This window comes from Emys orbicularis, chromosome 9 (assembly GCF_028017835.1).
Source record: "Emys orbicularis isolate rEmyOrb1 chromosome 9, rEmyOrb1.hap1, whole genome shotgun sequence".
NCBI lineage: Eukaryota > Metazoa > Chordata > Testudines > Emydidae > Emys > Emys orbicularis.
In genome coordinates this window covers 29,878,582-29,901,657 of record NC_088691.1, presented here as the reverse complement: position 1 = coordinate 29,901,657, position 23,076 = coordinate 29,878,582, and the positions used below count along the sequence as shown (strand labels likewise).

Here is a 23,076-nt window from a genome sequence, read left to right as displayed (position 1 = left end):
TTCTACAATAATGTTGAATTCCCTATGTATTTTTTTTAAAGGAGAAACAATACCAGTTTTCCCACCAGTCCAACCAATCCCAGGTTAGCCAGGTATGCCAGCAATCTGAACAGCCCCAAATCATCCACCAGTGCCGAGAAACACAAAGTTGCAGTCCCTGCGAAATAAGCTCAATCTCTGTGAGTGATGGTGGAAGTGGAACGAACACAGTGCAGAGGGTAACAATCCGAGGCTGCGAAGAAGAACCAGTAAGAAGAATTCCTGTTTAATAGTTTACTTTTCACAGCATATTAATATTGTACATAGTGCACAGCATTTTACCAAGAAATTAAACTAAAGGTCCATGGGAGCTTAGTTTAAATTATATAGTGTGGCGATTATGTTCTATACATCCTTTTTGAAAATGCTTAGAATAAGTTAAATTAAGAGCCAAAATGTATATGTATAGCTATTATTGCTGCAAATCTCAACTTTTCCATTTTCTTGTACTGTCAGCACAGTATGTGAAATGTTTGGTTAAGAGTGTTTGAACTGGCAATGTTCTGACCTAGAAAGGATCCTGCTGTAAAATTGTTTCAGGTACCCTGTAATTTCTAGGGGCCCAAATGGAAGGCATTTTTTGGTTGGAATCTGAGCGATAGAGCAGTTTTCAATAATCATGCTTTATAATCATGTCACCTGCAGATGGAGATGAGAATTTTAAATAGATACTTTCCTCTCAATATACAGATTGTGGCATTTGGAGGCTAATTTTTCAATTGTGTGTGGAGTGAATGCCTCCGAAAAATTGTGTGTGCCCATTGCACTTGCAAAACCCCATGTTGGCATATGCCAATAGGTAGTTACAGGAGGAACACAATCATTATGAAGCAGCTGAAAATTTTGCCCTTGAGTATAGTATTATGCCTAAAATGGAAAAGATTAGAAAATGTATCCCCCCTCAATAGGTGAATCCTTCTTTATATTCAGGAGTAAGGTAGGTAGATTGACTTGGTTCTGAACATCTGGTAGGAATTGATCATAGTTTTTCCTCATCAGTGAGACTGTATGCACTTGATCATCCTCTCCTACAGAGAAACCAATAAAGAGACTCATTTTTCTTTAACAACTATGGTCAATATATACATTACCTTCTACATGCTGTTCAGAATAGCTATGTTGGGTCAGACCAATGGTCTATCTACCCCAGTATCTGTCTCTGACAGTGGCCAGTGTCAGATGCTTCAGGAGGAATGAACAGAACAGGGCCAATCCCAGCTGCCAGCAGTTAGAGGTTTAGGGACACCTGGAGCATGAGGTTGCGTCCCTGACCGTCTTGGCTAATTGCTATTGATGGATCTATGCTCCATGAATGTATCTAATTTTTTTTTTTAACCCAGTAATACGTTTGGCCTTTGTCAACATCACCTGGCAACAATTCCACAGGTTGACTGTGCATTGTGTGAAAAACGTCCTTATGTTTGTTTTAAACATGCTGCCTGTTAATTTCATTGGGTGACCTTTAGTTTTTGTGTTATGTGAAGAGGTAAATAACACTTCCCTATTCACTTTCTCCATACCATTAATGAGTTCATAGGCCTCTATCATATCCTCCCTTAGTCGTCTCTATTCTAAGCTTGAACAGTCCCAGTCTTTTTTAGTCTCTCCTCATATGGAAACTGTTTCATTCCCCAATCACGTTTGTTGCCCTTCTCTGTAACTTTTCCAATTCTAATATATCTTTTTTGAGATGAGGTGACCAGAAATACACGCAGTATTCAAGGTGTGCATGACCAGTTTATAAATTGGTATTACGATATTTTCTGTTTTATTATCTATCCCTTTCCTAGTGGTTCCTAACATTCACTTAGCTTTTTGACTAACACCCATGTTCATCCATCAGTATGCCATACACTGATCTTAGCCAACCAAATGGTTAATTTGTTTAACTGTAGCTAGTCTCAGCAGCACTCAGTTTCACCTATGAAGGGTTTTGGCTGTTAACTGGAGTAGTGCCAAATGAATATATATTATTAATGTATATTGTCAAGCTAATCATTCCAGCACAGATTTCTCTAACTGTGACAATATTTTCCTTGAAATTAACAACATTTCTATATTAGTCCCATCCACTGTTACCAGTGTGATTCTGACTGGGAAAGTGCAAAGGAAGACCCTCTATTATGCTTACTTACCCTTCCCTGTGTCTTTGACCATATCTTTTTTTTTTCTACCCCTTCTTGAAATTTTGCACTAGTGTATCCTTTCTCCTGCTTCATTTCAAAGCCCTTCATAAATCTATCCTATTTCTCTGTCCTCATTTTCTCCTACATCGCCTCCTGCTGCCTCACTGGGCTTCCCTTAGGACTGTTCTTTGTCCCCTTGCTCTGCCAACTTCATACCTTTTCCCATACCATTTGGAAAAGCCTCTCAACATATGTCAGGTGCCCTCCCTTTCCTTTTTCACAAAACTTTACAATATACGTATGTTCCATGAAGCATAAGAGGGGCAGACTTAAATAGCTGTGGAACCTTAACTCTAAATTTCTAGACTTTCAACCATTTAATTTTTGAACATGGGTTCTAAGAAAGTTCTTTTGTTCATGATATATATATATATATATTTCACACCTTAAATCACATTACTCCCAAATAAATGTCTTTATTAAGTACTGTGTACTACTACTTATCTTTCTAGTTTGTAAATCAGATCTTTCATCTATTAACTGATCATTCTTCTATTGCAACTTAGGTGTCTCAAAGTTTGACTTGTTGGTTTAGTCACTGTTTATCCTTTTGGGGCTTTAACCAGTCATGCAGTCATACCTCTTAAATCAATATTTTGCCTAAAGGAATAAACAAGAAATTAATTCATCCTCAACCTCTGAAACAGTCAGAAGTCCTCCACAAAGGAGCCATAGTGCCCTGTCAGATTACTTTCTGTCTGCACTTACCAATAAATTGTTAAATTAATGTGGAAATATACTGAATTGTTTATTTAGTAGCAAAAATTACCACGTAATAAACTTACTATGTTAAACATGCTCTTCCAATGTAATTAAGGAATTAATAAATTCTAGGACTTTCTCTACAATTATTTTAGCATTGTGAATTGCATTTTCTTTTTTGAGAAATAACAGAGGTTATTTTGGTCTGCCTGCAAGATTTTAATAATACATGGAGATATACCTATCTCATAGAACTGGAAGGGACCCTGAAAGGTCATTGAGTCCAGCCCCCTGCCTTCACTAGCAGTACCAAGTACTGATTTTTTTGCCTCAGATCCCTAAGTGGCCCCCTCAAGGATTGAACTCGCAACCCTCGGTTTAGCAGGCCAATGCTCAAACCACTGAGCTATCCCTCTCCCCCATTTTATGAGATCCTACTGGATGATATATGTAGCAGTTCCTGTCCCCAAAAATGTAACATCTAAAAACATTTGACAGTACAATATAATAAAACATTACAGAAGTGGGAGTGGTCTTTGTAGCTGGAATACTTCTTCCTTTTCATGTTCTTTTTTAAAATTAAGGTATAGTACTCATTTTGAGAGTATTTGTTTTGCTTCCTTCCAGAAAGTACTAAAGAAGTTTCTATCATTTAAAATTCAATGTGGAGGAGTGTACACTATTATATTCTATGACTTAGTTGGCATATTTGTATAATAATTTTTTAAAATGTAATATCTCGTACCTCTTTAAAATGCCAGTGGTTTTAATAGAGATCAGATTCTGTTTACTCTTGAGTTAGCATAATATACTATATTTGTAATACCCCAGAGCAAAGAGAAGGAATGAAACAACTTTTGAGACATCTGTGTTTCATACACTACCTGAGAAATATTTGGAATTATTTCCCCAAGATATAGCAATATAATGTAAACAAAATGCTTTGAAGAGATTAACCATCCATTCATAGATAAGAGTGTTGCATTTAGGGCTGATAATAGTAGTTTTATTACATAAATTTAAATCTTTTTTTTTTTTAAAGTTTCAGGACTAAATTATTTCTTTTTCTGTTATATTTTAGAATATTATCTTGTATTTTTGACACAAACCAGGATCAAATCACAAACTGAGCTGTTGTTTAGACTTGAATGTTAGCTCCTCGGATATATTTCTATGTTTCTGTTTTAAATAAGAATATCGTGTATACATGGATACAACAGGAAATGTGTATAATTCTATACTTCTAACTTCCATTGTAGTTAATGGAACTACTTGCATGAGTTAAGACCAGCAGGATTTGGCTCATGGCTTGTAAAAGTACATAACATAATAGTGTGTGTACGTTTAAAAAAAAAAATCTCCCTGAGCAGTTATGGACTTGATTATGAAATCTTTATTCATATTAGTAATTCCACTGAGGACATTGTCAGTACTCAGTTGAGTAAGAGCTATAGGATTGGGCCCTGAACTTCCATTCATCTTACAGGACTGGACTCTGTGCTTTCAAGATACTTTGCTTAATATCTCTATAATTCTTAAACAAGAATAAAACATAGTGCTATCAGGGCCGGCTCGAGCTTTTTTGCCGCCCCAAGCGGTGAAGAAAAAAACAACCTCCCCCCTCTCCCCCCCCCCGATTTTGCTGCCGCCGAAGTGCCACCAAAGAGGAAGAGAGGGAGTGAAGGACCCGCTGCCGAAGACCTGGACGTGCCACCCCAATAACGGACAGAGTGCTGCCCCTTTCTGTTGGCTGCCCCAGGCACCTGCTTCCTTCGCTGGTGCCTGGAGCCGGCCTTGAGTGCTATGGTTGAACAGTTTCTTAGCGTTTTTTCTATTGCTGCAGGTTCTAAGGTTCTGACTGTGGTCCTATGTTCACGCTCGCTCTCTCTCTCTCTCTCTTCCCCCCCATCATACCTTTTTCTTCATAGAACAAAGAGAGGCCTTTTTTTCCAAATAGGTAAGCCTGAAAGATTAGACAACAGATCTTCTAAATTTGGTAAAAATCAAAATGAACCACCACTGTTTTTAAACAGAGAGCAGGTTGGAATTATTTACTACTTGTTATATATATAAAGTGGATTTGGTTCTGGATTTTGCTCATAGAGCAAACTACACTTATACACACATAATAAAGCTGAAGTTGTATTTCTTCATCCTACCCACTAAGCAAATGCAGTGGCTGTCTCCCTTCACCATTACAATTTAACTTACTGTTCAAAACTTTGGCTGTAACAATTAGACAAAGAAATGCAAGTATGTCTAGGCATGAATCGTGGACTAGACATTTTATGGTGCCCCTACTAGTTATTAATATTCCTCAACATGCTACCAGAATGATTAAAAATATGAAAATGTACTTTTCTCCAGTAATTAAATGTCAGTTAATGTTTGTGCAGCACATTGGTGACATAGAGTGCTGTGGAGCTGCTAAGTGTAACTGTAATTATCTTCTAAAACTGAGGTGGCAAACCAAAAGAGAATTTTGTTTCACAGAAATTTCTGAAACGTGCGTTCCCATCATTACTCATTTGGCAAAAGATGGCAACATACGGTAAGGGAGTATCTACCTACTCCACCTTGTTTACCAGTTCTGCCAGATAGCAGACAAGAAAACTGATGCCTCTATTTGGCAAAGGTAACAAGCTGCAACTCAATTAACATGTTTAAACATCCAACAGGCAAAGTACATTACATTTTATTCATTTATGCCCAAACCCTTATCCCACTAAAATTAGTGGCAAAGCACCAGTTGATTTTAACATGACCAGGATTTGGCCCTTGCAGAGCTACCATAAGAACCGTAATTGAGCAAAGGTTACAAAGAAAACATAGCAACATATATTAGTAATCAGAGAAAAATCAGTAAAGGCCAAAGACTAGTATAACCCAGTGTAAATACTGGCTCTCGGTCTTCCTCAAATGCCACCTTTTTTAGACTGCTGTTGCACATTGAGCCAATGTTTTCAGAGCACTATCTAGAGAAACCCCAAGCTTTCTTTCTTGAGTGGTATCAGCTAATTTAGACACCCTCATTTTGTATTTATAATTGGGATTATATTTTCCAATGTGCATTACTTTGCATTTATCAGCACTGACTTTCATCTGCCATTTTGTTGCCCAGTCACCATATTTTGTGAGATCCCTTTGTAACTCCTTGCAGTCAGCTTCGGATTTAACTATATCAAGTAATTTTGTATCATCTGCAAACTTTGCCACCTCACTGTTTACCCCCTTTTCCAGATCATTTGTGAATATGTTGAACAGCATTGGTCCCAGTACTCATCCTTGGGGGGCTCCCACTATTTACCTCTCTCCACTGTGAAAACTGACCATTTATTCCTATCCTTTGTTTTCGATCTTTTAATCAGTTACTGATCCATGAGAGGACCTTCCCTCTTATCCCACGATTGCTTACCTTGCTTAAGAGCCTTTGGTGGGACCTTGTCAAAGGCTTTCTGAAAATCCAAGTACACTATATATCCATTATGTCATCCTTGTCCACATTTGTTGGCCTCCTCAAAGAATCTAATAGACTGGCCAGGTATGATTTCCCTTTACAAAAGCTGTGTTGACTCTTCCCACAGCGTATCATGTTCATCTATGTGTCTGATAATTCTGTTCTTTACTACAGTTTCAGCCAGTTTGCCTGGTATTGAAGTTAGGCGTACCAATCTGTACTTGCCAGGATCACCGCTGGAGCCTTTTTAAAAAATCAGATTACATTAGCTATTCTCCAGGCATCTGGTACAGGGGCTGATTTAAGTGGTAGGTTACATACCACAGTTAGTAGTTCTGCAATTTCATATTTGAGTTCCTTCATAGCTCTTTGGTGAATATCATCTGGTCCTAGTGACTTATTACTGATTTATAAATCTGTTCCAAAACCTCCTCCATTGACATCCCCATCTGGGACAGTTCCTCAGATTTGTTACCAAAAAGAATGACATGGTGTGGGAATCTCCCTTGCATCCTTTGCAGTGAAGACCGATGCAAAGAATTCATTTAGCTTCTTCACAACGGCCTTATCTTCCTTGAATGCTCCTTTAGCACCTTGATCATCCAGTGGCCCTACTGATCGTTTGGCAGGCTTCCTGCTTCTGTATCGTCGGTGGCAGGCCTCAGGGAGTTCTAATGCAATATTATACATCTTGATTCAGCATAATCAATTCATTGATGCAGCACAGGTATTAAATCCTCAGATTTTCTTTGTGTAATTTTTGAGCTTTAGTTAATAGAAAGCTAAAACGAGAAGAGATAACTAGCCACAAAAGGAAAAGGCAAGATGAGTTCTAGTAGTGATCCAATAGAGATCTTACTTGGTTTCAAAAAAGAAGAACTAACATTCAGCAATTTTTAACTCGAATTTCACTTTTAGAGCCTAAAAATGCACCACAGTCTTAGTCACACATGGTCAGTATATTCGAATTCATTTTACTGTAAACAAAAAAGAGCAATAGTCGTTGTTTGAATGGTCTCCAGGGCTTCTTTAGTAGACCGACACCTGTTGTGTGGCAAGACATTTTATTACCTTCTGAGCTGTAAGAGTGCTCTCTGTTCTGAGATGCTTATAATTCCAAGGCTGAATTTAAGGAAGTAAGGACAGAGTGTCTCCCTGCATTCTTAATCTCCTTCACTGATTTCATTTTAAAATCAGTTTAAACTGGACATTTAACATATTTTTGTATTTATTAAAATTAGTTTTAATGATCTATTACATAATAGTTTTATCATGTGATGTTAATCTTTGAGCATAGTCAGCATAAGCACTTCAACAAGAACAGATAAGTGGCTCAGGTAACTTCAAGGTGAGTAGGAAAAAAGAATATAAATTATGTAAGAGCAGGGAACATGACAAAGATGTGTGGAACAGATAAAGCAAGGGGAGGGAGACAAACTTAAAAGGCAGAAGTTTACTCTGGTGACTCATATATTTTCCACGTAGAATTATACAGGAAATGAAACACAGTTCTTTAGGACAGTAATGAAAGTTAACCCTTGCTTGTTAATCTACAGCTTTAGAGAGAAGTTACCTGTCCCTAGCCACTAGTGCCTTCACTCCTACTCCTCCAGATCCTCCCATTTCCCTTTCAATGTGCTGTGCTTTCGTATATAGAGTTAAATAGGAGCATGCCAATTGTAATGAGTGAAATCGGAACCTATGGAGAATTTTGGAAAAGTTAGAGAAGAAGTTTTTTCATAGCACATTAAGGTTAATATTTGTGTGTATGTAAAAAGAAACCGGCATCTCTGAGGTTGAGACACATTCCATTTGTGCTTAGGAAGACATAGTTGAATGATGCCTCAGCATTCCATAAAGACTGCTTTTGCAGTGCTGCTGCAGTCAAAAAGGCTATTTGATTGCTTCACAGAATAAATGAAAGATGTCTATGGAAAACAGCCTCAGTCTAGGTGACTGTAGTCATGTGTACTAAATTCTGTAATAAAGAAAAGGAGGTTCTTCTTCGAATGGTGGGTCCCTAGAAGTATTCAAATCGTGGGTGCGCATTCCTGCTATGTTTTCTTAGCAGTGTCCATTGACCTGCATGTGTGTCTCCTTTGTACTCGCAGCCGAGGTTATAATAGGCCGTGCGGGTCAACACCTCTCCAGTTCCTTCTTACTGCCGCATGGCCTGAGTCAGAACTCTTGTTCCTTTGCGCTCTTAGGGTACGTCTACGCTACCCGCCGGATCGGCAGGTAATGATCGATCTATCGGGGATCGATTTATCACGTCTAGTGTAGACACGATAAATCAGTCCCCGATCACTCTGCCGTCGACTCCGAAACTCCACCACGGCGAGAGGCGGAAGCGGAGTTGACGGGGGAGCGGCGGCCGTTGATCCCGCACCGTGAGGACGCGAAGTGATTAGAAATCGATCTAAGATACGTTGACTTCAGCTAAGCTATTCTCGTAGCTGAAGTTGCGTATCTTAGATCGATTTCCCCCCCCTCCAGTGTAGACCAGGCCTTAGAGAGTGTTCTAGTCTGTTGCATATCGTTCTTGTTTTGTTGTTTACTTGTTTGTTGTTTAGAGCTTACTTTGGTGGATCCTTCCTTTTGTTCTACTTCTCCAACTCCTTTGATACTTTAGCACCACTAGTTTCCTCTTTCTCCAGATTGCAAGTGTATTGTAAACCACAGTGATGGAATAAGTGATCTTATTTGAGATTCTGGTTCTGTCATTCTTCATCTAAATTGCAGTTTAATTTCCTTGATGAAGAGTCCAGAGCCTATAATCCTTAAAGCATATATTCCAGACTGTCCATGTGTATGTTAGATTGCATGATTTGAGTTAGTGTAGCTATGGATACTTGAAAGACATTTCCATACACAATACAGTGGAAGCAAAAATCATTAAGAAAATCTGGAAGTTATCAACAGTTTTCATTTTTGTATTTATTCAGTGACGGTTTTTTGGTGTGGTTTCTTTCCCCTGTCCCAAATGAATGCTGAAAAGATTTTTTTCCAATCATTTTTCTCTCCCCTACTTCCGCTGGGCTGTTTAACTTGAATTGTCTGTCGCTACATAGTGTGTTGAGGTCCTGAAGGGGGGATTCCCCCAGGGGACTTAGGCATCTAAGTCCAAAATTCAGATTCTCAAAATTCCCGTGCAGCTGCCACCTATCCCTGTAGGTACTTAAGTTTCCATGGGTGAAGTCTGCTAGGCCCCTAAATTTCTGCTGTTGGGCATCTGCTTGGTTTCCTCGGTCCTGACACCACTGAGCAGCTCCAAGCAGGGTTCACCATACGCATTCCCCAGATGGTTTCACCTGTGGGGTGCAAACTGGTTAGGGTGACCAGACAGCAAGTGTGAAAAATCAAGATGGGTGGTAATAGGCGCCTATATAAGACAAAGCCCAGAATATCAGGACTGTCCCTATAAAATTGTGAAATCTGGTCACCCTAAAACTGGTAGACATGCTCAGAGGCAGCCTTAGAGCCTAGTGATCGGATCAAGCCCAACACAAAACACACCTGTCTCCAGAGCCTAGGTGCCTGTCTTTGGGGTTGTGAATGCCACTTGGCAGCAGCACACCTAAAAGTTATTTGCTGTAATGCTCAGCCTGAATCCCCCTTGTGAATTCCATCCCGAGTGTCTTCCAAATTCCACGATTACAGAGGCTGCCTTGTATTTTGCGGGGATTCTTTCTTCTAGAAACAGCCGCTTAAAGCCAACTTCAGCTTTACGCAGCCATTCAAGCCCATCTTCCCAGAAGCAGAGTGTCTGTGCTGCCTTTTCAGAGTGCCTGTGGCAAGTGCCTTGGGGAGAATGCTGGGCAATACGCTGTTAGGCCTGGTCTACACTAACCCCCAACTTCGAACTAAGGTACGCAACTTCAGCTACGTGAATAACGTAGCTGAAGTCGACATACCTTAGTTCGAACTTACCGCGGTTCAGACGCGGTCCACACGCGGCAGGCAGGCTCCCCGTCGACTCCGCGGTACTCCTCTCGCCGAGCTGGAGTACCGCAGTCGACGGCGAGCGCTTCCGGGATCGATTTATCGCGTCCAGACCAGACGCGATAAATCGAACCCGGAACTTCGATTCCCAGCCGCCGAACCAGCGGCTGGGTGTAGACAAGGCCTTAGACAGATAGCTAAGAAGTAAAAGGATCTGTTGTATGCTAGTAAAGATCCTTAAAGGGGCTGCATGCCTAAGTTGAAATCTCACTGCTGTCTGCTTCTTTATGGATCCTGAGCTGCCAACTAGGGGAAAATTGGGCAGATTACTTCCTCCTCCCTCTGTCATGGTCCCTGGGTAAGCTGCCTCTTCTGAGACACTTTTTTCAGTCCCCCAAGTTTACCCCTTTCAAGTGACAGGCCCAACTCTTCTTTGGGTGGGACCCCCAGTCCAACTGCTCTCTATCTGGGTCTCTGGGTTACACTCCCCTGGTTGTCACCTTAAAAAAAAGCGAAGTCTTTCTTGTTAACCTTGATAATATTGTTTTCCCCTCCAGGTACACAGTCTTCAAGAAGCTAATGGGCAGCTGGACTCCAGATATTTTGGCGAGCTACTTGCTGAAGTGAACCGCAAGAGCAATGACCTGTACAGCTGTTTACTGCAGCATGTGGAAAAGATAGGAAGAAGGTATTGTAGACCCCCACTCCTTGTGGTGTTCTAGTAATCTCAGGAATGTATACTATGTTAGAGAAAGCAGTGCTGTTTGTTTGAGCTGCATTCTGCAGACAGCTAAAGTTCATAGAGTGCGGTGCATAATAACTTAACTCCTTGAGTGTCTCAAGATGTCAGAAGCCATGCTATTTTATTGAATGCAATGAGTATTTCAAACTGTTTGACTAATGGTCAAGGCACTTTACAGAGTTAAACAACTATGTATCTCCCTTGTCAAGATAATTTAGACAGCACATAGTGCATACTGCAGTGAATATACTGCATGCTCTGACATTTTGCTTTAAGACACAGTCACATTATTGTACTCGCCTGAAGATGCAAAGAAGGAAACTACCCTGATGCCAATGTTAAGTGGCATGCTCTGGATTCAGAGACAGGTTATGTGCTCCATAATGCACAGCATCTATAGGCAAATTAAGCTGCTTTCTATATGTATTATAAACCACTTCTGAAAGAATAATTTGATACTGAATCCTCTCAGGCTGCAGCTATCTTCAAAACAAATTACAAGTTTTTTTAAAATTCCTCATTCTTCTCCTCCCCACCACTTCTTTTCTTGGACTCATTGGGCCATATCTGCCTCCTGTTCAAGCAGTGAAGGTTCTCCAGGAATGAATTTCGCCCAGTCTGTAGAAAATAATAAGATTTTAATAATACTGAGGAATTAACTCATCCAGGTACTGGTTGAGCACTGGCATTGAAAGTGCTTAGAGCAATTGTAAAGGCTCTCCGATGTTGCTTGGGAAAATAAGAGGCCAGTTGGGCTGACGATAACCCTCCTTTGTTCTGATCCCTAAATTAAAAATGTGGTGGAGAGCAAAAGCCTGCCCCATATTTCTTCTCATGATTGGGCGGTTTTTTTCATTCCTTTCAGATCAGCAAGAGACCTGCTGTTAATCTGTCATTTTTGTGTGTGTGTTTTACAGGACACAGGACAATGAATCTACACGTCAAGTAAGCACTTGGAGCAATCCAGTCCAAATGGTCACTATTTGTTGGTAATAACAATGGGGCAGATTCTCAGTTTTGAACTCAATGAAATTATGCCAGTTTACCCCAGCTGAGGATCTAGCCCAATCTGTAATGTAAGGAGGACAATCTTTGATAGTTGTGCACTCCTAGTAAACAGTAGGATTCCTAAATATATCTATAGCAATATGGTTTTAAATATGATGTTTTAAAACATGTACATTTAAATAATTTGTACCATTATTTAGTAGCTTGTGAGGGGCAAACATTAAAACTTTTTTCCTGCGTATTTGCCTGTAAAACTGACCAGATAGGTAAAAACCTGGATAAGATGTGTGTCACTTAAAAAGCTTCCCACTGTAACTACTTAATCATATATCACTTTCATCCTCCCACAAATGCAGCAGCTGTTTTTAACAACACTGCAGTCTTTCTCCACAGGAAGTGAAGTGTAATATTGTCTCCAAAAGAACTTAAAGGGAATTTAGATTGACAAATGCAGACAGACAGATTAGTGAGTTACAATCTTTAACTGCTGTGATTCTGTTGGAATTTGGCCAAGTGGATCACGGGAAGAAATTGTAGTTCAGTACTAACTTGGTGGAAAGAGTGCCACTTATTAAATCATGTATAGCATGTCCTGCAGCATGTAGGTCATTCTAGTCTCCATCGACTTACTGACCAAGTCTGTCCATACTTAGCATGTAGGATTTGATTTGATCAGATGACATCACATGCTAGTGTAGCTGCAACTCAGTGTAACTTTTATTTCTCCAGAATAGGAAAATAATTGTTTATTATTTCTAAAATAATACACATTTTAAAATTGACACACTTTTTGCTTATTCATCAGCAAAAAAATAAATATGCTTCAAACTAATGTGTCTCCATCTAAATTAGCTTTATATACAATATAAGATATAAATTTTGGAAGTTTTCTGGATATAACTTGATCTGTGTGCATGCCAGTTCTCAGAGTTTTCTGTCTTTCTCGTGTTTTCCAAGCAGTAGAGTAATTTAATAAAGAGATCACATTGTGATATGCAGGAAGAATTCTTATTTAAGATGTCGAAGCCAACAAATTGGTTTGTTTTTCTATCTTCATTATTAGGTAGAAGATATTGAAGGTTTGATTCCCAAAGGACTGTCAGAGTTGACAAAGCAGCAAATTCGCTATCTCCTGCAGGTATGCAAATGGAAAATATTACTTGCAAATCTACAAAAAACATAGTTAATTTGAGGCAGTTATTGTTTGCCTTACACCTGGAACCACAGATGTCTTACACATTTTTATTCTATCTAATGTAACTATGAATATTATTCCTATAAACATCTAATCCTTTTTTGAATCCTCCTAAGGGTTTGGCCTTGATGTCTTGTGGCAGTCATTTCCACAGACTAATTACTTTTTTTACACTATTCACATTTCCTCTTATCCGTTTTAAATCTCTTGCCTTTCAGTTTCATTGGAAGTCTCCTTGCCTTATGAGGACGGATTAAATAGGAGCATCTGGATTACCTTGTCTGTACCTTTCCTTATTTGGTCATACTTTATATTAAGAAGTGATTAATAGATATTTTATTAAATTGTTAATTGTTATAGTTCAGTAGATCTTATTGATTGCTTACACTCATGTTTTGTAACCACCTATAACATCATCTGATGACCATCTATAACACGTACTACTCATGTCTGTAACTTGCTTATGACATCTATTAATAACTTACACTTTATAAACCATTTGTAAGTGAATCTTAATATAAAGTGTGCCTCACTTTTTCGTATACCTCTATCATGTTCTCTCTTAGTAAGCTCTTCTAACAGTCCCAGTCTCTCCTTTTGTCACTTATCTTTGGATCCCTTTAGCCAGATGTTTCTGGATATGCGGTGATCAGAAAAGAACACAAGGTTCCAAATGAAGGCATGCTATCTTTACATAATGGTGTAATATTCTCAGTATTTTCTTTCCCATCCTTTATACATTTTAGTAGTATGCTTTTCTGACCACTGTTGTGAAATGTGCTCCGTCAGAACTGGAACTCCAGCTTAATTCACGTGGCACTGCTGAGGAATTGTAGTATAAATGTTATGTTTGAAGCCCCCTTTTAGTGATAGCTGCTGCAGGGGCAGCAGGTGGAGTAATGCGGGAGTACCATGTGCTCGTGGATGCTACTTTAAAATACTATTTTGATACCTGTAGTCAAAATAACAGCCCATCCTGATTTTTATTTTACACAAAAGTATTTCTTTCAATTAAAATTGCTAGCGTTAATCTTGTGTGTTACAAAACACTTTTATTAATTTGAACTAAGAAGAGATGTTGGGAATTCTGTGAAAGAAGCTTTCAAATGTGCTGTGTATTAATAAGAAAAATAAAGTAGACAGGGAAACATAATCCATTTTGATCCAGACATGAAAAAGACCAGATTACAATTTTTACTATATAAATGCCAAGCCTTCAGTGATAATCCCAAGAGTCATTGATCCTACCGGTAACTAGAGCTGTTTTTGTATCCTTTAAAGGAAAACAATTTGACTCTTCACCATAACTTTAAAACAGACTTGTTGCACCATGAGATACTGCAACAACATATAGTTTTAATATGAACAGGCCCAGAGCACCACCACTTGAGTGTATTAACAATTAAAAAAGACCGCCAATACAGCATTACTAAGCACTACTGCGTCTCTTTTTGCATATAGCTGACTCCTTTTAAATCTGTTTTGCTTTTCCCTACTAAAGGGAGGACCTGGTGTTTTTATCTAATGGTTTTTGTCCTTGGGGTGAAAGCTTAGTTTGGCATATCTCAAAGAAGATGAATCACTGGTGTGTGCTTTCCCAGGAGTGGTGACTAATGTTGTTGGGTTTTTTTTTTTTTTTTTTGGTAATTGCTCTAATTCTGAATGCTCTAAACTCACCATATAGCTGAAAATCGGAAATATCAATGTTATTTTTCCCTTCCCACTGTGTGCATATATGAAACTCTTCTTTATTTCTCTTGTTCTTTCTTAGTTGGAATGTTTATTTTGTCCTGCATTATGAGGCAATAATCTAAATAATTTTGTGTAACTGACAGATAGTGTTGTTTTTAGTGAATGAAAAAGTCTCATCCTTGTAGACATGGATTCAGATTTCAAAGTACAAGTGACATTAGCAGCTCTTTAATTATAGAAACAGAATTGTGTTAGCTGCAGAGTAATGTAATTTCTAAGTTTGCAATTATCTAACATGTGTCTCTAAACAGATTTGCAATAAATCCCATACTGTTAAACTAAAGACAATCAGTTTTACTATTCTTGTTGTTTTGTTATTTTCAGTTATTGTCAAAGATTATATCCCACAAAAAAGCTGAAACCAATCCTTTTCTTTTTTCTAGATGAGAGTAACATCCGATAAATCACTGCGACTTGTACTTTCCACTTTTGGTAGTTTGCGCGAGGAGCTTTGCCATCTACAAGATGACTTAGGGGTAGGTCATTGCAAAATTTAGATTCCATTGCCTAATCTCTTTGGTTGGTTGATTTGAAGGCCAAAGGGGACCATTATGATCATCTAGTCTGACCTCCTGCATAACTCAGATCTGAGTTTGTTACATTACATTGTTTGAAGTATTTGCAAGAATCAGCTTTAGTACATAAAGAAAAATTTAGACTAGACTAGTATCTTGTCCCAGCAGCAAACTCCACTGCAGTTACCACTGTTGCATGATGACTTTCCCTTAATAATTAGCTGTATAGGTAATTACCTGTTTTGATGAAGGATACTCTGATACCAGGATGATGTGGAAGACAGGACAGCAAAATAATAAACCTATATATACTGTGGAGGATTTATATCTACCCTTACTTGATGGTGCTTAACTTGAACACATGTAAAATTATAAAGAACAGAAATACAAAAAACAGAACCCAAAGTATTCTGTTGAACAGAACGAGAAAGGAGCCAGAGCTTTCCCAGGGGCTGGCCAAAGACCAAGGAATGAACTTCGAAAGGAACAAAGGACCATCGCAAACCTCACCACCTTCCACTCTAAGTGAAAGGTGTATTTCTTTGATCTTGCCTTCTCTAACATATATTAAAAAAATCCAAAACACTCCACCACACACACTTCTTCCCCTGGGGGAAGGATGAGAGAACAAACGTGACATATGTTAGTCATGTTGTTTAATGCACTACTATCATGAGATGAAAATCTATATAGAAAATAATGTAACCATGGACACTTTGGGCTAAGTGTGCCGTATTGTAACAGAGCAAACAAATCAAGAATAGTATTTAAAGTGTATCCAACAAAACAGATTTAGAATTAAGTACACATTTTGGGGTTTTGTTTCATTTAGTTTGACTTTATGATGAGCTGATGAATTAAAATAATTTATCTATTTCTTTTAAAAATAAGGGGATCATTTTCTTATTTATACTGACAAATTATAGAAGCTATTCATAACAAGTACTTTTGTCTCATAGAAATTGGAAACTGACAAGATGTTACTAGAGAAAGATCTGGCTTTTAAAGAATCTCAGGTGAAGGAGTATGAAACACTGTTGGCATCTGTGAGAGAGAATAATCGCCAACAGCAGGTACATTCATATATTTATTTTGAACAAATTTACTATCCCCCAAGAATTCACACTTAGAATAAATACTGAGCTCTATGAACAACTTTCACAAATCTATTCTTGGTATAACACCTTCCAACAAAAAGGAGATAAGTTAGAGATCAGCATTCTCTGGAACATGTGAATGTGTTGTTCTGAACAACTTTGTACAGTACTGTTGCTGGAGATGTTCAGGCATCTAACACATAGGGTTCTGGCTAGGAAAATAAAGGGTCCAATTCTCATTTATACTAAAGCCCCATATGCTGCTCTGCCCATGATATGAAGCCTTAATATGGATCCAAATAATTTTTTCTACTTTAATTTTTAAAAATATATTTGTATGTGTTTAAAAAATTTGTATCTGTCAGTTGCATGTGAATGAGATCTGGAAATGTGTTCTGTGTAGGATATGGTAATTGCCAAAAATATCATAATTCATAGCCATTCTAGCAGAAGCAATACGTTGAGGCTGCTAGTAATTTGTTTACAATTTTTTTAGTAATGTTCCATGTACAATTGAAGTTGTTGTCCGCCTGTGAAAGCCAATTAAGAATTTAGCCCACTAGATCAAATAAAGATTGGGTAGTCTTTTGGGGGTAGGGAATTTTGTCCAAAACTAGTGATTTTGACGAACTTCCTCGCTTGAAAAATCCAGTGCTAAGGTTCATAGCTTCTTCTAGAGTGAAGTTGGGCATTCTAGGAGGTAGGCCAAACTCTTGCCACACATGCTTACACCAACACTGGATACAGTTTATACACTAAAGGCCTGGTGCAGGGAGGTGCTGACTGCCTTTTAATTCCCATTGATTTAACAAAAGTTAAATATGTGCAGCATCTCCCCACAGCCGGCTCTCCAGCTGATATGAATCAGCTATGAATAAAGTTATGTAGGACAAGAAGTTAAAAAATGGCTCCCCATAAGTAACTGTATACCCAAAACTGAGCTTTGCTCACAGACAATCCTTGAGACTACCTCACAGACCATATCTAAGAATTTTTTGTGTGCTGCTTTCATAGCAAGGACTCAGAGACAGTGCTTCAAAATGTCGTTCATTGGAGGAACAGATCATCTCTCTCCGGTATGCTGAGGGAGAGAAGGACTGTCGGTTAAAAGAACTGGAATACTGCAAACGTGCCTTGGAACAAGAGATCCAGAACCTGAGAATGCAGGTAATGGGTTTTTTATGTTCCTGTCAATATTTTTTCCCTCAAAAATCCAGCTGCACTAGATTTAGAATTCTTTAGAAGGTGGACATGTAAAGATAATTTTAATACAGAGCAAACTTGTTTTCTCATCTGATGATACATACTTTATATCCTTATAACTGTATTAAACTGTATAATAATTAAGAGTGCTATAATTTTGTTTTGCATAGACCTGTTCTAATCCAGTGATACAAACCACCACAGATGAGCTCTCTAGTCGTTACGTGGAGATGATTAACAACCTGAGAGAGGATAAAGATAGAGAGATCCGCAATCTTAGGGTATGTTGGTTATCTTATAACATATACATTCATAATCATATATGGATTTCTGAGCAAAGTATGGATATAGGAAAGTGGCAGGTTCCATTTTCAAAATTACAAAATGGAAAAAGCTTATACCAACCAACTATACATACTTCAGGTATTTTGTGGTTTGAAATTAGAGATAGTGGTTTCCGTTTTGAACCCATTGAAATCCTGGCCTTATTGTTCACGTTGTGTTTGGTTTATAACTAAAAGTTCACTCTCCAGAAGCAGATTTTACAGACTCCAAACTGGGTTGGCAGTTTTACTACACATTAGAGACTTGTGAGTTGAGCATAAACAAAAGATTCACGTATCTTGAGGGGATGCAAAAACTAACCAGAAAGGCAGCTTTCATAAAATAAGACAGATCCTGATTTAAATTGTACCTATAAAACCTCTATCACACCAAGGGTACTGTATTTATATTTGGCCTGCCTAGAGATCATTCTAACTTGTGCTGTAATTGATAACCAAAAGAATTTACCAGAGCATGCTGAGTTTCATAAACCTACTGATACCAAACAAAATAAAAGCACCAATGAACTACTAAAGTAATAGTGTTAACTCAGAACCACTCCATTGCACCAAAAAGGAGCTAAAATCATTTAATTGAAGTTGACCTATTCTTGAGTCTCCCTGAACATTTTTTTAATATTCATCTGGTTATTTTAGTGTAGTTTCTTGCTGTGTGAGAATCCACACAAACATAAGGGGATGACATCTAAAGCGCTGACAAATGTACCAAGTGGACAAACTGGAAATACAAATCTTTTTTCCCTTTTATTTCTGTTAGAGTACTCCAAGGTATTGTACCAATAGCAGATATAAACCTTTATTTAAAACTTTTAAATACAATTTGGATTTTTAAGTGTATTATCCTTTTATTACTTGATGAAAATCCTTCATTTTCAGAGTCGTGTCCAGGACTAGTCACACAGACAGAGGACCATACTTTCTGTATTCATATATTCAGGATCATGATCGTTATTTAGGCTTCTAGACACTACCATAATACAAATCTTAAATAATTATAAAGTAACAGAAAACAAACAGCAGTAAAACATGGGAGAAGTAGTGCATTAAATAAAATAAATCCAAAAACTGGATAAAATTAGCTTAATTCTAGTTTAAAGGTGGCCAGCAAAGGAGGAAAAAGTTGGACTTTTTGCCATTTTACTTCATTATATATTGAAAAGACCTGAAAAGCTTTGTGTGTGTTTTTGGTTGGTGTTTTTTTTTGTTTTTTTTTTTACCTTTTCCTTTTTAAAAATAACATAATATCAGTAATTCAAGTTTAGTGTTCCACAGTTTTGACAGAAGACGCTGTTGGGGATCTAACTTTTAACTAAGCCATCTTTTCTCCTGTACAGGTGTGTGAGAGAAAAAGGTGTTAACTAAAAACAAACCGAACAGTTTTAAACATATGAATAAAATTGGCTTCTCCTGTCAATCAAGTTTAATTATCGGAATTCTACCGGTTCTCCAGTTGCCTGTAGCAGCTTTCAGAAAAAACAACATAGAAAAACTTGAACTTCCTCCTTTTCTTTTCTCCCCCCCCGCCCTTCCCATCAAAATAAATAAATTAAAATTCAGATCTTTCTGAAACATAAAGCAGCAAAAAAAAAAAAGGGGCACAACTCCATTGTTTGTTCATTGTGGGTCAGCTTTATTTAAGATATGTAGACTTCAGAGCTATTCTTTTCCTTAGATTCCTTAGCATGTGTATAACTATTTATTTTAAAGTCGCAGCTAAACCAGTTCCAGCAAGATATTTCAAGAAGAGATGGAAGTAACAGTGACTTCCAGATGAGGCTGCATGAACTTACTTCAATGTTAGAAGAGAAGGAGACTTTTATTAAACAGCAGCAAGAGGTAAAAGAGTGTTCATTTGTGCTGCAGTTTTATAAAGTCTATTATAACTCTTACCCTGTTGCGGACCATAAGAACATTCAAATTTTAACTGTGTAAATCATTAGAATTTAAGGTGGAAGAGAGAGAGCGGGTGGGGTAGAGAAGATCTGCCAAGATAAGAGATCAGTGGTGCTGTTTCCTTTAATTGCTCTGCTACATGTAAACTATAAGGCTTTGGTTTGCAGGACATTTCTTCCATCTATAACTATAAAATTCCTCTGTAAGAATCTTTAATACTTATCAACAGCTGCCCCTTCCTTTCCTCCATGCTAAGTGGATGCCAGTGGACTCTATGAGCATGCTTCATAGAGAGGGGAGTTCTGCCACCTGTTCAACCTTTGTGTCTCCTGAAACAGGAGTAATTTTTTGCCCAACCCCTAGTAATAACATTGACTGTTAGGTAGAGCCTGTAGGCCTTTCTGTGACCCAGTCTATTGGAATAAAACTTTATTCCATTGTGTTTAACCTTAAGGTTAAAAGGTGTTTAACCTTAAGTATTTTCTTGTGACTTTAGAGTTAACATTTAGTGAAGAGTTCAGAATTACCATTTTTATTTTTGTTTTCCCTAGGAACTCTTTAGGTTGAAGCAAGAAAGATTATCATGCAATCAATCCACAGGTGTAACAAAGTCTATCATCACAAAAAAGTAATGTAGCAATACAATTCTTTTTTAAAATGTTTTTTAATTTTCATTTCATTTAAATTTCATTTAATTTTCAGTAATTATACTGGTTTTCGCAGAAGCAGTTGCCTGCAAATGTCAGGTTACAAGATTCTCTTTTAAAATGTTTATTTAATAACACTGCTTAGAAAAAACTCCAGAAAAATGTCTGAAGAGGATGTGCTTTATATAGTCCCACTGACCATTTTAATGAAGTGTTTGGAGGATGTGAAGATAAATGAGTGTGTTCCTTCTTCTGAATCTCACTTGATAAACTAAACCTTAGAAGGTTGTATATGTCTGAGAAATACCAGTGTTCTATCCTATTGCACTTCTTATTCAAAACGTGTATTTATGGCCAGAAAACTATCAGAATAAATATGGCAACCTCCATCCTTATGTGAATGCTGATTTAGATTTGCTTGCTTTAGGGATAAAAAATATGTACTGCTATTTTGCTCTTCAGAGGTTGACATAAGGCATCGGTGGGAGCAAGGCTGTAGTGTAAACACTGACATAAGCTGCAAGGGCCCCATTACACCTCCACGAGAGGCGTAGGACTTATGCTGGTGTAGTTAGGACGTTGGCTGTCTTGTCAATTTCACGGCTCCATGAAATTCACAAGAAAGCTGGCTCCCCAACCAGGCTGCTCCCCGGGAGCACAGCAACTGACAAGAGTCCGGGTGCGGATCTCCCTGCCCGAGACAAATAGCCCCAGGAGGCTGCCCTCCCCCCGCTCCTGGCAGGGAGTTGCATGGAGCTGAAATCCCTGCCTCTTAGCCTCAGGCACTGCCCCTCTGCAGTCAGTGGAAGCATTCCTGGTGAGGATGCACACCACTGACAGGAGGAGGGTAGTGTGGACATCAGCCACCGCGGTAATTACTGTGGTGGCTGTAAGTTGCCATAACATAGGACATGTCTACACTACAATCTTAAGTCGACCTGAGTGAACTGGGCTCTCTTCTGAATTGTGTAACAATAAACTTTAAAGGCCTCACTGCTTTTTTTTTTTTTTTGCCTTTTTTTTTTATTAATCTTAAAGTATACCTTGTTTGTGTATGGGTGTGAAGGCTGGAGACCGATCTGTATTAATTTATGAATACTGAATGGCTACACTGGGTTATGGGAATGTTTACTCTAAGCATGCATTGGTTTAGTTAATAGCAGTGCTCTAAGGAAACAAGCAGGAAGGTAACAGAGTGGATTCAGATAAAACACCTCCTGGCAAACTGATCTGAAAGTTAAGAAACAACATGAGAGCTATGATGATGCAGCATGCAGGATCCAGCCAAAGTTGCAGCTGTTTTGCCAAGGCTAGGAACACATATGTCAAAAGAACAGTAAACAGTTAAAAACAGTCTGTACTGTTGCCATTTATTTTTTTGGCCTCTGCAACTGTATGCCTGTGTCTTTGAGCATCCCTTAATGCTAATTAATGGGTGTTGGACATAATCATGGCATATAGTAGTTTGTAATTAGTAATGAGTGTTTGGCTTTAAAAAAAAAAAAAAAGGTAATACGTGTGGAAACACTTCTAAAGTGGATGCCTTTGAGGAGAAAGAAAATTTTGGTTGGTAACCAGTTAACTAAAGCCTTTTAAAAACTATGTTTTAAATATTTACTTAACTCTTTTTAAACAAATCTGGGTGCGATAACTAATCTAGAAATGAGTATTGTGGGGGAAAGGTAGAATTTGGTCCTCCAAGGCAAGATACTGCTTTGGACATAGGTGTTTAGAAAGCTTAACAGAGACATACAGTATTCCACTTACAGTTTTGCACAACTTTTTATACAGGTACATGAACCAATATCCAATCCTTGGTCTCCTGTCTGATGACTACATGGTTTCATCACCAGTTAGACAAACAGAGACTATTGTAATTGAGAAGACTGAAGCAATGTAGAAACATGTAAGCTATCCATGTTAGTTATATACCATTTCTTGTTGTCGATGTGCAGGTTCAGTACTCTAAAGAAGCCAAAAATGGGCTTGTAAAAAGCATTATTTCAACAAAACCTATTTTGGAGGCTTCTTTTCTATTTCAGTAAATAAAGTAGCAAAATGAGCAATGAGTCAGTAAGAACAGCCTTGAGAATGTTTCATAATTGACAAGTACAGTGACATTTCTAAAAATGGTCTATGCATGTTGGTGAAGAATAATAAATAGAAACAGCCTTTACTTTACTTGTACCTCATATCTTACAACCCTACTTTTAGCTTTTGAAAGGGTTACAGTTTTTATTGATATTACACCATAAGAAGTACTGAAAATGTGCTCTATTTTCTGTTCTCTCGAATAGGATGTACCACACCCTCAATAAACTAGTAGGGTGAGTGAATAAGAGGCTCTTGTACAA

At 38.1% G+C, this 23,076-nt stretch overlaps 1 protein-coding gene across 1 annotated transcript in view; it reads left to right on the top strand.

The window, feature by feature from the left end:
• POF1B (POF1B actin binding protein) overlaps window positions 1-22,622 on the top strand; it is a 38,377-nt gene extending 15,755 nt beyond the window's left edge. The window contains exons 4-14 of the mRNA XM_065411214.1: window positions 42-248; window positions 10,884-11,014; window positions 11,986-12,013; window positions 13,140-13,214; window positions 15,407-15,499; window positions 16,498-16,611; window positions 17,650-17,802; window positions 18,009-18,119; window positions 19,890-20,018; window positions 20,627-20,703; window positions 22,514-22,622. Of these exons, the coding sequence (XP_065267286.1) occupies window positions 42-248; window positions 10,884-11,014; window positions 11,986-12,013; window positions 13,140-13,214; window positions 15,407-15,499; window positions 16,498-16,611; window positions 17,650-17,802; window positions 18,009-18,119; window positions 19,890-20,018; window positions 20,627-20,703; window positions 22,514-22,622 (1,227 nt within the window). The remainder of the gene's footprint in view (window positions 1-41; window positions 249-10,883; window positions 11,015-11,985; window positions 12,014-13,139; window positions 13,215-15,406; window positions 15,500-16,497; window positions 16,612-17,649; window positions 17,803-18,008; window positions 18,120-19,889; window positions 20,019-20,626; window positions 20,704-22,513) is intronic.
• The last annotated feature ends 454 nt before the right edge of the window (window positions 22,623-23,076 follow it).